Source organism: Lampetra planeri, chromosome 24 (assembly GCF_965212315.1).
Source record: "Lampetra planeri chromosome 24, kcLamPlan1.2.h2, whole genome shotgun sequence".
Classification (NCBI taxonomy): Eukaryota; Metazoa; Chordata; class Hyperoartia; order Petromyzontiformes; family Petromyzontidae; genus Lampetra; species Lampetra planeri.
The window spans coordinates 10,224,795-10,237,736 of record NC_136130.1 but is presented as its reverse complement, the minus strand read 5'-3'; the positions used below and the strand labels follow the sequence as shown (position 1 = coordinate 10,237,736).

Sequence of the window (12,942 nt, the reverse complement as noted above, 5' to 3'; positions counted from 1 at the left end):
CCGTGGTGGGGGGGGGGGAAATCCCCAGATCCGGTAAACAACAGCGGACTGTTTCTGCCGTGCAGAGGTGCACGTATGTGCGACGGTGTTTTTGTGAACTCCGAAGTCTCGAGCCCTCCCGCCCGCCCGCCCGCCCTGCGGTGATAGAGGCAGGGAGGGAGGAGGCGACACGCGGGGGCCCATCACGTGCCTCTCCGCACGCTCGCTCCACGTGCTCGCGTCTCGTCCGCCAATCACACGAACGACGTGCCCCAGCCTTGGTGATGTAACCGTGCGTGTGTGTGTTAAGGCTATACGGGTGGTCTTTGTCTTTGTGCGCTCCATCATGATCCGATATCAAAATACAGCAAAATATGTCACCCGTGACTGAGCTGCCTGATACAAGCATTTATCGTTGGTTGAGTAAAACATCGATGTGGCATTTTGTTTACACGCAATAGGCATAATTAATTAGCGTTCAAAAAAAGAGAGAGCAAAGCAAAGTGCAAATTAACACGGGTCAAAAACGAGATGGCCAATGACAGCTCCTAAAATGGAAAATAAATAATGTAGCACGTTTAGTTGCTAAAGTAATCGCGGTGCATGCTTGAGCAACCCCAAGGCAGTGTCGTCGTGTGCTGGTAAACACCCACACTGCCACGGGCCCCAGGCACCTCCCCCCACTGCAATCACGGAGTCTCCTCCCCAGCCACCCCTCCCTGTGATCCGCCCCGAGCCCTGGGAGTGGATATAAAGCAATGCGCCGCAACCACCGTCTCAGTTAATCTCTGGGCAGGACAGAGGCTGTGTGGAGAGGGGGAACGTGTTCATCAGAGAAGGCGCAGTTCTCTTCTTGCGAGCAAAACCATCGCAGAGCAAATTCTCATCCCCTGACACTTGTAGGCTCGGCTGCATTCAACCCGCCGTGCGGTTTAACGCCGGGCAGTTTTAGTCACTGCCAAGTCGGCGGGATTTGGCAGAGTTAGCGAGTCACTCCGAGCGTGCAGAACGTTTGTTTCCTCGGCCACGCGCCATGAAGTCGCCCGCGACGTTAATGCTGTCGCTGCTGCTGCTGCTGATAATTGCCGGGCAGTGCAGCCCGGCTCCCAACCACCGTCAGAGCGATCCGCACGCTCAGCGCTCTCGCAAGGCGCGCTACGCCCTGCAGGACGAGGTCAACCTCGTGTCGTACGGGCTGCTGCAGCTGGGCAGCACCTTCAAGCACTACGTGGACAGGCTCACGGTGCAGGTCAACGACGCCTTCCAGAAGATCCAGGCGCAGGGCTCAGCCTACACCCGCCTGGAGCAGGAGACGACGCAGCTCAAGGAGGCCGAGCAGAAGCTCAAGGAGAAGACGGCCGAGCTCGAGAGCAGCAACATGGAGCTGCGGGTGGAGTCGGCCAAGCTGGGGCACCGCGTCGAGTGGCTGTCCGAGGAGGAGCTGGTGCTCAAGAAGAAGGTGCACGAGCTGGAGGCTCGGCTGGTGAACCGCAGCGGAGAGCTGCAATCCAGCGACCTCGCTGTCATCAAGGTGAGACCTCCACCACCACCACCCATAACCCGACTGGGTGGTGGCCTCACTGGTTCGATAAAGGGGTTATTTTCTTGCTCGGTTGGGTCGAAGTTGTTTGATTTGCAGTAAGATTTAAAACACAGGCGCGCGCGTGCCCCTGTGGTGGAACATTTAAACAACTGGCGGAAGGGAACATGTTTTTTTCACCCTTTCTTGGGCAAAACAAACACACGGGAGTGAGTTCTCAGTTTTACATCTCACTTCATGAGGGCAGCTACAGGTGGCACCGTGACTTTCAGAATCATTGGAGTTTCATACCAACCCCGTTCTGTGTGGTGACCGCAAATAAACCGCGTGGAAACCACACGTGCCAATCTTCTCAGCCTCGCTGGCCTCTCGTACAGGGTGCGCCAGATGTATTGAGAAGTTAATATGCAATGGAAAACAAATGTTAAGGGTTAATTAATTGGGGGGGGGGGGGGTCACAAGACATCTGGACCACCATGTCGAGAGTGCGACGGGACCGTTAGTGCAGGATATTGGCCGTGTGCATCGCAGCACCGACGCAAGCCCGGAACACCATCTCATAAACACGGACAAAGAACCATTATCACTGTCCAGATTATATCAGAGGGTGGTAAAACTATTTACGATTACAATGCTTGATGCGTTACGCTGCCCCGTGTGCCGTGTTTGCCATGTGCACGTCCGTCCGTGAGCTAACCCTCTCTCCATCACTGTCGCTTTTTTTGCAGTCGTTTTTTGACGGGCAGAACAAAAACATCTCGAACCTGCTGCAGACAGTGTCGGACCAAAACGAGAGGCTGCAGCAGCAGTCGATGAAGATTCAGGGCCTGGAGGAGAAGGTAATGAACACACGTGGTCTGCCGGAGGGGGTCACGTGCACCTCAAAGACAAAGAACCCCCCCCCCCACTATTATAATAGCCTTAACAGATCCCTCTCTTTTGAGCTTTCGTGATTGCAGGGATTCATATTCTTGGTTCTTTCGGTAAAGTCACGTAAAAGGAAAATAATAAAAGAATAAAAATAAACCTAAAACAATAAAATTAATTATCACGATGATTGCTTGTGTTGCAGTCGAAACGTGATACTTTTATGATTTCCCTTCTACGTGACTTTACCGAAATAACCAAGAATATAGACCCCCTTCTCTCACTCACCCTGCCTCTAACATCGTCAAGCTCCACGATTGTTTGAACTGTACTAACCACGTACAGTTCAAACAATCGACTAAAAATGGTGAGATTTTACACTGCAAAAAACGCTGTGGGCAATTCACCTCCCCATGTAAATGGATTGCCACAATTCAGGATCATGAATCATTAACGTTTGTTGTTGTTGCTGCACTGCTGCATGAATGGTGCAGCCTCCAGCAGGTAGAAAGAAGGGTCGTGAGAACTCATTGCACACAAATTGAAAAACACACACACTGGTTCTTGCCTATCCGATTTGATGCACGTAACAATGTGAGCTAAAGATTTGATAGTTGTCGAAGCTATGCATCGTCACAACCCACTAGACCCCTAATAAGGGCCACACAGGGAGGCCGCGACAGTTTTCAGGCGTTAACTGAAGGGATTGACGGCACCACCTACACTCATGTTTTGACGGCAGCAATGACCGTGGATCACAGTACCCGTTCACCGTGTTCTCCTTTGCACGGCGACTGAAAGTGTCAACCTTTGTTTTCCAGGTCGAGGCCACCAAGGCACGAGTGAACAAATTCCGGAGGGGCTCCCGGGAGAGGATAGCCCGGCGGTACTACCCAAGAACGAGCGGCGAGGTTGCGGTGGCCGAGAACGACAGCACCGGTGAGTACCCTAGACCAACACCACCCGCTCAGACATGCCGCACAAAGATCTGCGGAGACCTGGTCCGGTCCAGTGAGCGTGTATTGACGACTCGGCCGACTTACCCCAACGATGCTACGAACTAAATTCCCACATGTTCTGTATTGCTTGTCCTGCTCAATTGTTGGAATTTAATTAGGCTAAAAGGTTGTGTAAGTAATTCATTTCAATTGATTAATTGTTACATACCTACTATCCAGCCAGGTCGGTTCAGCACATCCCACATAAGGATGCTTGCCAACAACTCACAACCATAACTACACCCTCACCGCAGCACGACGCTCATCGACCACACACTCCCACTCCTGCACTACACTCACCAACCACTAATCACACACCCTCACTGCAGAAGTACGCTCACCACTCACTACCCACTGCAAATCCATCCAGCCGCACACACGGCACTACGGAAGTGACTCCAGGTGGTTTCTAGGCAAATGGTTTGAGCAGCCACCAGCTCAGCTGCAGCACACACGTGGCACTGTGCCACCATGTCTACTGCTGCTGTCGTTCTTATTCTCACTAAAAACGATGTTTCTGTCCAACAGCTGTTCCATAGCGGAGACGCACGAGGAGGCCCGCCGGAACGTCTGGCAGACCAATTCACGCTCGCCGTCATCTGCCGCTGTGCCAGCTTCGGGCGCTCGGCGACGGTGCATCATTGCCGAGGCAGCTTACTAACTCGACCGTGCGACGGCCCCAGCAGCCACCACCCCTACCCATGGGTCCGGCCACAAAGCGACACCGCCGCTTGTCTGCAATGACTACGATGACTTTTACAACGACGACAAAAATGCACGCACAGCACTGTGGCCGGGGAGCTTTTTCAAACGTACGCACGAAACATATATTTACCCTGTGATGGAGAAGCTTACGTGGATTCTCTTTTGTGTAAATTAAAAGCTGCAAATGTATGTCATATCGTAGCGGCACGCTCTCCCTGCTGTTACTCTGAGCTTAACTTATTTTATCCAATGACCACTTTGAGGAACAACTGATTGCCCTTCGTTGTGTTCATAGTGTTTTAATAACCTGATAACCAGAAATCCTATTTTTGACAAGTGACAGCTTTGAATGTGTGTATTAGGATTTTTTTTTTCATTTTGTGTAATGTACATACATGTTTTATGCTTATCGTGATTTTTTTATATATATAAAAAGCATACACACAAAAATGTAAACTTTCTGTGTTTAAATGTGATATTTTTTCAAATAGATGGTGTTATCATCAATAAAGGATGGTTACATATACATTCATTCTTCCACTGGGTTTTGTAATTGGAAGTACAGTACACCGATATATTTGTTTAAGTACTACAATTGTCATTCAACTTTCATTTATGCGAGGCCTGTAACAATCCGCTTCCTATCAACTTGACGAGTTGTCACAATTTGAGGTCCCGATTTGATTCAAGAGTCAATGATTAGTGTGGTACAACGCAGCCCCCTTCCGTGGCGTCATTAGTCACGTGAACTAATCACATACAACTTACACCAACATGAAACAAAGAAGTCAGTTCTCACATACACGATTCAACGTAGATATCACGAGTCAGAATTGATTTTAAAAGTGATACATCATTACATTTGAACTGTTAAGATTTATCAGCATCATCAACACTGAGTGCCAGTAGAAACACTGCTTCTGTTTTGACCCAGTTAAATCCATTAGAACTCTTAAGTTAATTCCAATTATTATTATTTATTATACTGGATTACCGAACAAAGCCTCACGACTCTTGTTCTGAACGGACCTGCCAAGCTGCCACAGTCAGGGCCGATGCTGCCATGTGTAATCCAAATTGAATAATTCGCAGATAACTTTTTAAGATGTTTGGCCAATACCAGTTAAATTGCAAGCTTTATTTTTTTACCTATGGCAGGAAACTGGAGGACACAGGGGAAACCAATGCAGAACAGGGGGAGAACACACAAACTCCACACAGTATGGTGCCCAAATTGGGAATTCCACACAGGCGCTTCTTGCTGAGGCACAGGGTGTTACCAAACCACTGTAGCACCCTGCCACTCACTATCCATAACTTCATTATTTAACCTTGGAAACCTTACCAAGCCTCAACACTGTTTTCATGAGGATCCTGCATTGGGATGTTTTGGCCAATTCTACTAATACGCGTTTTAGATATGGTAAGGAAACAAAGAATATAAGTTGAAAACTCACATGTATGAGAGTATAGCAACTCAAAGGTCCGCACAGATGAATCAGCTCACAGCTGAAGCGGATTTAAGCGTTTCAAGAAATCTACATGATCCATCAACCCTTTCCCCCCAAGCTTTGGATAACAGGCGTGTGCTACCATGTCTGGCTAGCGTTTACAGTGTGGTATACGAGAAGAGAATTACAGTGGTTCTGCTTCAGCCAATTAAATGACTCATTCAATGTTGTCAATATGCCACGGAAAGTGGGGAAGCAGTAAAGGCTGTGGTTTGACCATCTGGGATTACACAACGGCGATGACAAACGTCACCCCCCATGTCAGCCTCAGCCGGCAAACACATTTTTGGAATCTCGACGCAAATGCGAGAAGTATGTGGAGAGGAAGACAACGTGATGACGCCAATGTAAGTCGTCGTCTTTCACAGGCTGCAGCGTTACCTCTGACCCACTTTTTTTTCTCTTCTCCTAAGCCGCTTTCTTCATGGGGGGGGTGGAAGGGCCACAAGCGGTGACACACGAGGGACACGAATGGCCGTGCTGACGCAGCAGGTGCTATCTCCTGCAACGCTCCATGTGACCGAAGAACCTCAACTTGTTCCAGATACCGCCACATTTTTTTTCACACACAGTGGTTTGAGAGACCACTTAACGCGTAACCTTTGAGTGTGCAAATAATAATAAAATCTCCGCCTTAGTCAAGCCCCTTCTGTTTCTGGATGCAGATGATTTACCACGTTTTACAACAGGGGCGCAATTTTACAATTTCTCAGGGTCACGATTCGACAAGCAAATGCGGGCATAAGAAATGGCCAAGAGCCTTGTTAAACTTTTCCTCCCCCCCAATCGCTGCAGCTCTTTGCGAGCGTAAGCCATTCTTTGACGGCCAAATTCTATCCACCTCATTAAGCATGCATATCCTGGCAGCTGCTTGTGCAAAAAACAACTTGGTGATCAATTCACAACTCCCAACAATACAGGCTGCACGCTTGCGCACGCCTCCTCATCCCAGTGTCAACTTTCACCTACTTTCCAGTTTTCAGCACCATCTGATGGAAGCTGCCACCGGGTTGATTCTACACTGGGACTCAAGCGGGCCTGAATGACTAATCTAAATTATGCTTTTTTTTTCTCCACTTTGCGGTTTATATCCCGCCACCACACATCACGGCACCAGATCGATTAAAAGTTGCACATTCACCATAAATTGCAAACAAAAACATGATCCCAAAGCAACACCTTGGCTGCAAACGCATAAACTCCGTGGGGGACATTTGTGTTGAAGCCTCAATGGCATTCCCATGGACACCTGATGGCTTTGACTTTTCACCCAGTTTTTTTCTCTCTCTCTCTCCATTACTGACACCCCACCCCCGCAGAGGCGTCCTTACAACTTCCGCAGAGAACACATCGAGGCTGTTTGCTCTCTTCAGTGGAAAGCTTTTGTGCAATTCAATGTAACGTAACTTTTCACCCACATTGCTCCGAGCACTTTTCTAATCGAGCGCACTGGAATGCGCCATAAGCTGGGCGGACTTTAACGACGTCAACTTTTTTCTGTGCGTTTCAAGACTTTGAAATAAGATCAAGATGTATCGAAAAAAATACATTAACGCTTGCTGTGCGCCAAAGGCTCAGCACAACTTGTGCCTCTCTTCCATAACTATCAATGGATTAAGTGAACTCATCAATGGGACACGGGCAGAGATGACAATACAGAGAGAAGCCCTTTGGACAAATATGGAACGAGCAGGCATTATCCATTACCGATTCAAAGCTTGCATTCAAGGCTCTCCAGTCATAACCTAAGAGGTACAGCCTTCATGAGCTCAATGTGGACGCAAGGACATAAATAGAGAAACATTGTCACACACGTGATTTAGTGCCACTATTGTGAGCTTAAAACAATTATACCAATCGGCGAATTGATGCATCCATCGTTCCACCTCTACGAGCAGTTACCTTAAATGAGTCATGATGTAGTAAACTTAACATCTGTTGGTCTATCGCTCCCGGAGGAGCCGTGTACTGTGGCAGGACCTCATCAGGGCTATAGACCGGCCATCATCATCATATTGCCGATACTGGATAAACAGTAGTACCACTGTGAGCAGCGCAGTCAATGCTTCATGCAAACTCTATTAACCATGCATCGATTCACTGATTAAAACTGATTCATACACTTAATACAAGCATAGAATCATGCGAAAAAGAACTGATTATGTATTATGTACGTAAACGAATGCAAGTCATATTGTGTTTGTATTCTCAAAATGTACAAAAATATATATATATGCATGCAATAATCTGTTATTTAAAGTATTACGAAAATGCTCTGCCAATGGTAGGTTTTAGGTGAATGGGATGAGCTAACACAGACATTTTTTCAATAGAAATTAGATGATAAAAGGGGTCAAAGATAATCAATAATTGAATCAAATACCAAACATTGTGACAATTCATCTAATCTTTGTGTGAATTGTTGCACACCTCTTATTCACATTACAGACCAAAGAAGAAGAATGCACGGCATTCAGACAGCACTCTCCACTTTGCACAATTCACACATGAAATGTCAAACTCGGCTTTAGTAAGGCACTCCAGTTGGGTTAGGGGGTATTGAGCGAACGGACACATGGCGTGCGTTCAACTATTATGGGCAGGCGAGCAGGGCAGGGGGGGGCCAGCCACGTCAACCACGTGCGCTGGAATCTACTCAAGAAACCCCGCGCGCAGAAGGGCATGCACGTGCCTTTCTCTCTCTACGTGCAAACCCACACAGCCCGGCAACGGCTTTCAACTTTCACCCAGATTCTTGGACGTAGACTTTTTTTTTGCACGATGAAAGTGGAGTGGGTGCTCCCCACGGACGAGAGCCCGCCCCCTCACACACCCACACACCCACATGGCAGAGCGACACACGAGCTCTTCCCGGGAGCCAGCTCCCTCTCTTCCCTCCCTCCTTCGCTCACTCGCGCTCACTCACTTGCACCCTTCTCGGCTCGCCTAAAACAAAGCGCGACTCTCAGGCCAAGATTTAGGAGTGTGACGAGCGTGTATCATCGATTCATTAGTTCACGCTCACGATGCCAGCGTGTGTTGACTTGCGTGTGTAAGAACCAATGTTGTTCTGATTCATGAGAATCATTGTCCAAATTATAAGTAATCGTTATATTTAGGCCAGTGAGCAATAATGAGCAAACGAGACAGACAAGAAGATTGAGAAACTTTACAAACGAGAAGGTAAAAAAAAACAATTCCTTAATCAAATCAAGGAGCTAAATTGCAGAAATACTGTACAGGGTGATCCAGATGTCTTGTGACCTCCATTTAATTCTCTAAAACGTAATATTTTTAAAGTAAGGATAATTTAAAACAGAAATGAATATCCAAAGGAAAAAATGTTAGGGGTCAATTACATCTGGACCACCCTGTACAATGAATCATCAGGCAGTGATGGGTGGTGGCTGAATTCTTACACCACTACCAGGAATATCACCGTAGCTTTGACCCTGCTTTAAAAAACCTAGCTCAAAATGCTTATGACTTGTTGATTTTAAAAGCCTGCTCATAAAATGCTCTTTCTTGCTCTCAACATCGTTCATTCGGACTTGACCAAGCCTTCAACCCTGAACAAACAAAAGCACCGCAGCAGCTGGTAGAGCGCTGAGACAACAACGATGGAACACGGTAATTTACTGGCTGAGATTACCTTTCAATTACGTCAATTACGTAAATTTCGTCACCCTCAAACGTTGCCACACTCAAGGCTCACCCACCGCGAGGAGTTCCGACCACGCAATGCTCCCCCCAGTGTTGGCAGCGGCAACAAGCACTCTCTCAACACAGCCACGGGCTGCCCTCTGTGTTTGCCAGCAGAGCACAGAGGATGGGGGAAGCAGTGATCAGGGGAGCAAGGGGGCAGCCATCAGAGGAGCAGGTAGCCAAGACAAGAAGCAGGGGGAAGGGAACACGGAGCGGGGAGCAGTAACGAGGTGGCAGAGAACAGAACAACAGGGCAGGAGGATGGAACAATGTGCAAAGAGCGGTTCGTAGAAAGTGGGGAGGAGTTGCGGGAAAGCAGTGGGAGGGAGGGGATCAAGGAGTGGGTATAGCTAGGACAGAGAGCAAGAGCAGGGAGCAGGAATAAAATAGGAGTTAGAGATGCGCAGTGGGAGGGAGGGGATCAGGAATTTAGAAGCTGGGACAGAGACCAGCAGCAAGGACACTGGGAGGGCAGGGATTAGGGGGAGCTCAGCCCCACCTGTAGCTTGTGTAGGGGTCGTAGACTTCCCGCGCCGGGAACTCCAGGATCTCGCGTGTGGGCCTCACGCGGATGTCGGGGTACGGCTTCACCTGCAGCAGCTCGGGAGTCAGGCAGTACGGGGCGTTCTCCGGCGATGGAGAGATGTCGATCTTCAGCTGGGCTGTACGAGCGAGCACACACATACACATATGAGCGTGTGAGTGCACGCAATAACGACAATAATACGGACATTAGTTTAGCCAGGAAATATTACATATTAGATACATAACGTACCCAGGGGGGGAGCAGTGGCACAACGGTTCACACAATGTGCGATCGACATACCAATCTGTTTGATTACCGGCCCCGGCTACTGGCAGTGGTGATCGATATTTGAACTGGTCTCAGGGTTCCTCCATTATCGACCTGCACCAATCAGCTTGCTAATTTATGGTGAATCAACCCTTATAACTGAAATAGCATAGGGATGCCTTCATCCAGCAGTGGATTGAAAAAAGACATGTACATTATTATTTACCCAGGAAAGCATCACCGAGTCCAAAGACGTATTCATTGAGGTTCTGCATTGAAATGTTTAACCAAATCTGTCAATGATTGTTTGGCATGTGGGTGGAAAGTGGTGTATCCAGAGGAAATGAGGGAGTAACACACCCAAGTAACTGAACAGATGGATTCAAGAATCAAATTCTGAACTACCATCTTCTGGCCAACCTGCAGTCCAAGCCTACAGCATCTGGTATCACCGGGCAGTCTCCATATCCAAGTCCTAAACAGGTTAAATGATGCTAAGCTTCTAAGATCTGATGAGATCGGCTGCAATAGGGAGTGAATTGGTTGTCTGAAAGCCATGATCCGACAATTCAGTTGACACACGCTCATTGCTTTAATTGCACTTCCTTTCCTATTTGGATGTTTTATCACAGGCAATCTTTGGGGAATAAGCAGAGAAAATTTCAGCTTGCTGCATTTGAGAGCCCGGTTGAATTACAGACGAAAGCCTGGACTCTAACCCAGGACATCGATGTTGCCAGCTCAGTGCCATAACCCTTGAAGCACCGCGCCCCCACTACCTGATCTGTGGTTTCGTTTTACATGGAGTTACTCATGCAATAAGGGAATTTCCCACAAATGTTTTCGTGGGCGGGGGGGGGATCCACCTAAAATCGCTGAGAACAAATGTGCCATAAATGAGCACATTTCGAAACCAATCCTTAATCAACAGTCTCTGCTTTGAAAACAAATACACTGCATTGTAAAACACATCACTTTGAATTGCAAGCAGGCAAACAATGGAGATTTTCACAAGATAGGCTTTTACAAGCATCTGGCGACCAAGAGAGCTGCAATATAAATGCATGAGTGCCGCAGGGCAATTAAGCTAACAAGGAACAGGCCACGTGGAAGACCAAAGTCCTCTGCACGCTCTCGGTCAAGGTAAATACAGCCCAGCAAAAAACATGGCACTCCACCACCCCTACTACAAACTAAACTACTTTTATCATTCTTCTTGGTTCTTTCGGCAAAGTCACGTAGAAGGGAAATAATAAAATAATAAAAATAAAACATAATAAAATAATTCTCACGACGTTTCGGCCACAACGCAAGCAGCCGTCCTCAGGTGAAGAACAGGTCTGTCGGAATGTTTTATTTTTATTATTTTATTATTTCCCTTCTACGTGACTTTACCGAAAGAACCAAGAAGATGAATCCCTGCAGTCACGAAAGCTTTAAATCGATATTTTAATTTTACCAGGTAAGGCCCACTGAGTTATATATCACTTTTTCAGAAGCGACCTGGCCACAAATGACAGCTCAACGAAGTGGCTTATCACGCGGAAATTTATAGCAGCCAAATACTCTCAAAGCATGTTTAGAAATGTGGAGGGAAAAACTGGAGGACTTGGAGAAAAATCCACCCTACCATGGGGAAAACATGCAAAATATACAGGCGTCAGGGTCGGGATCGAACCCACGACCTCCTGCATACCAGGCGAGGCAAATAACATCTCGCCACCGCGGTGCCCCAACAGCAGGATGCAGACCCACCTGGGCTAGCACACGCTACCACTGGCTGGCCGGCTCACCCAGGTCCATAAGCACCCCCAGGCGGGTATCCCAAGGTTGGATCGCATCCTCTCCTGCTGGGCATCTCTAGGTTTGAACATCCCCGTTGCAATCTTTTCAACCCTACCGTTTGAAGAAATAGGTTGCAGGTTTTGATATCATTTTACGGCAGGCCAATTTTGTAAGTAAAAATTGCATTCATATTTATTTCCTCCCAAATGTGTTATGAAGCAATATGATCAGTCTTGATTTGAAGCTTTCGTGACTGCAGGAATCCATACTCTTTGGTTCTTTCGGTAAAGTCACGTAGGTAGCAAAAATAATAGATCACGACGTTTTGATCGCAACACAAGCAACCGTCATCAGGTGTGAAACAAACACAGCAGGAGGACTGCTGTCGTAGGAGCTCCTACCTATGTGACTTTACCGAAAGAACCAAACAATATGATCAGCTTTGGCAATCGGTTCAATGGTAAATGTGTTTAAAATGTGGCAGCCTCCTGCTTAAATCGGCAGGCTTGGCAAGTATGTCACCAGCAGGCACGCCTGAGTTGGTACACCCCCCAGATGGACATCCTAATCTTGTAACACATACACCGACAGGCACATGAGTCTGTACACCCCCCTGAATTTGAATCACACCGAGCGGGCATTTTCAGGCGGTGGGATGAACACCACCTGGGTGGGCACCGGCACACCTGTGATGGGCCGCAGGCGGCGCAGCACGGACGACGGCCTCCTCATGTCAGCCAGGAACTTGAAGAGGTCTTCGTCGCTCAGCCGGTCTCCCTCCTGTGTCGCACGCGACCACAACCAGGGTCAGGGACGTGGTCCTCAGCTCATATGTGATGCCCTCTCCCCCACGCACTTTCGATTAGCAGTGTTGTCTAGGTACGGTACGAAAAAAGTTCAGAATACATACATAAAACGAATCCTTACCAATCCCACATTGACAATTTTTAGATTATGGAAACAAAATGTAAATGTGCCTAACGCTATGGAATCTGCTATGATATGAAGAAGTCAAACTTCACCCAACCCTTGATCGTTCAACGTAAACAATACACCTGG

The 12,942-nt window shown here is 47.7% G+C and overlaps 2 protein-coding genes across 18 annotated transcripts in view; one reads left to right on the top strand and one right to left on the bottom strand.

Annotated features, from left to right (window-relative positions):
• Positions 1-12,942, bottom strand: part of LOC144726760 (dedicator of cytokinesis protein 7-like) — a 72,309-nt gene that overhangs the window by 45,055 nt on the left and 14,312 nt on the right. For all 17 annotated transcript variants that reach the window (XR_013587334.1, XM_078605631.1, XM_078605632.1 and 14 more), the window contains 2 exons: positions 12,570-12,663; positions 9,805-9,967 (listed from right to left, as the gene is read on the bottom strand). Coding sequence is in view for 16 of the 17 variants with exons in the window: in XM_078605631.1 (XP_078461757.1) it covers positions 9,805-9,967; positions 12,570-12,663 (257 nt within the window). In the remaining variant the exon portion in view is untranslated. The remainder of the gene's footprint in view (positions 1-9,804; positions 9,968-12,569; positions 12,664-12,942) is intronic.
• LOC144726763 (angiopoietin-related protein 3-like) lies at positions 752-4,617 on the top strand. The gene is made up of 4 exons (XM_078605651.1): positions 752-1,510; positions 2,248-2,358; positions 3,208-3,325; positions 3,913-4,617. The coding sequence occupies exons 1-4, from the start codon at positions 1,013-1,015 to the stop codon at positions 3,921-3,923; spliced, it is 738 nt and encodes a 245-aa protein (XP_078461777.1). The 5' UTR covers positions 752-1,012; the 3' UTR covers positions 3,924-4,617.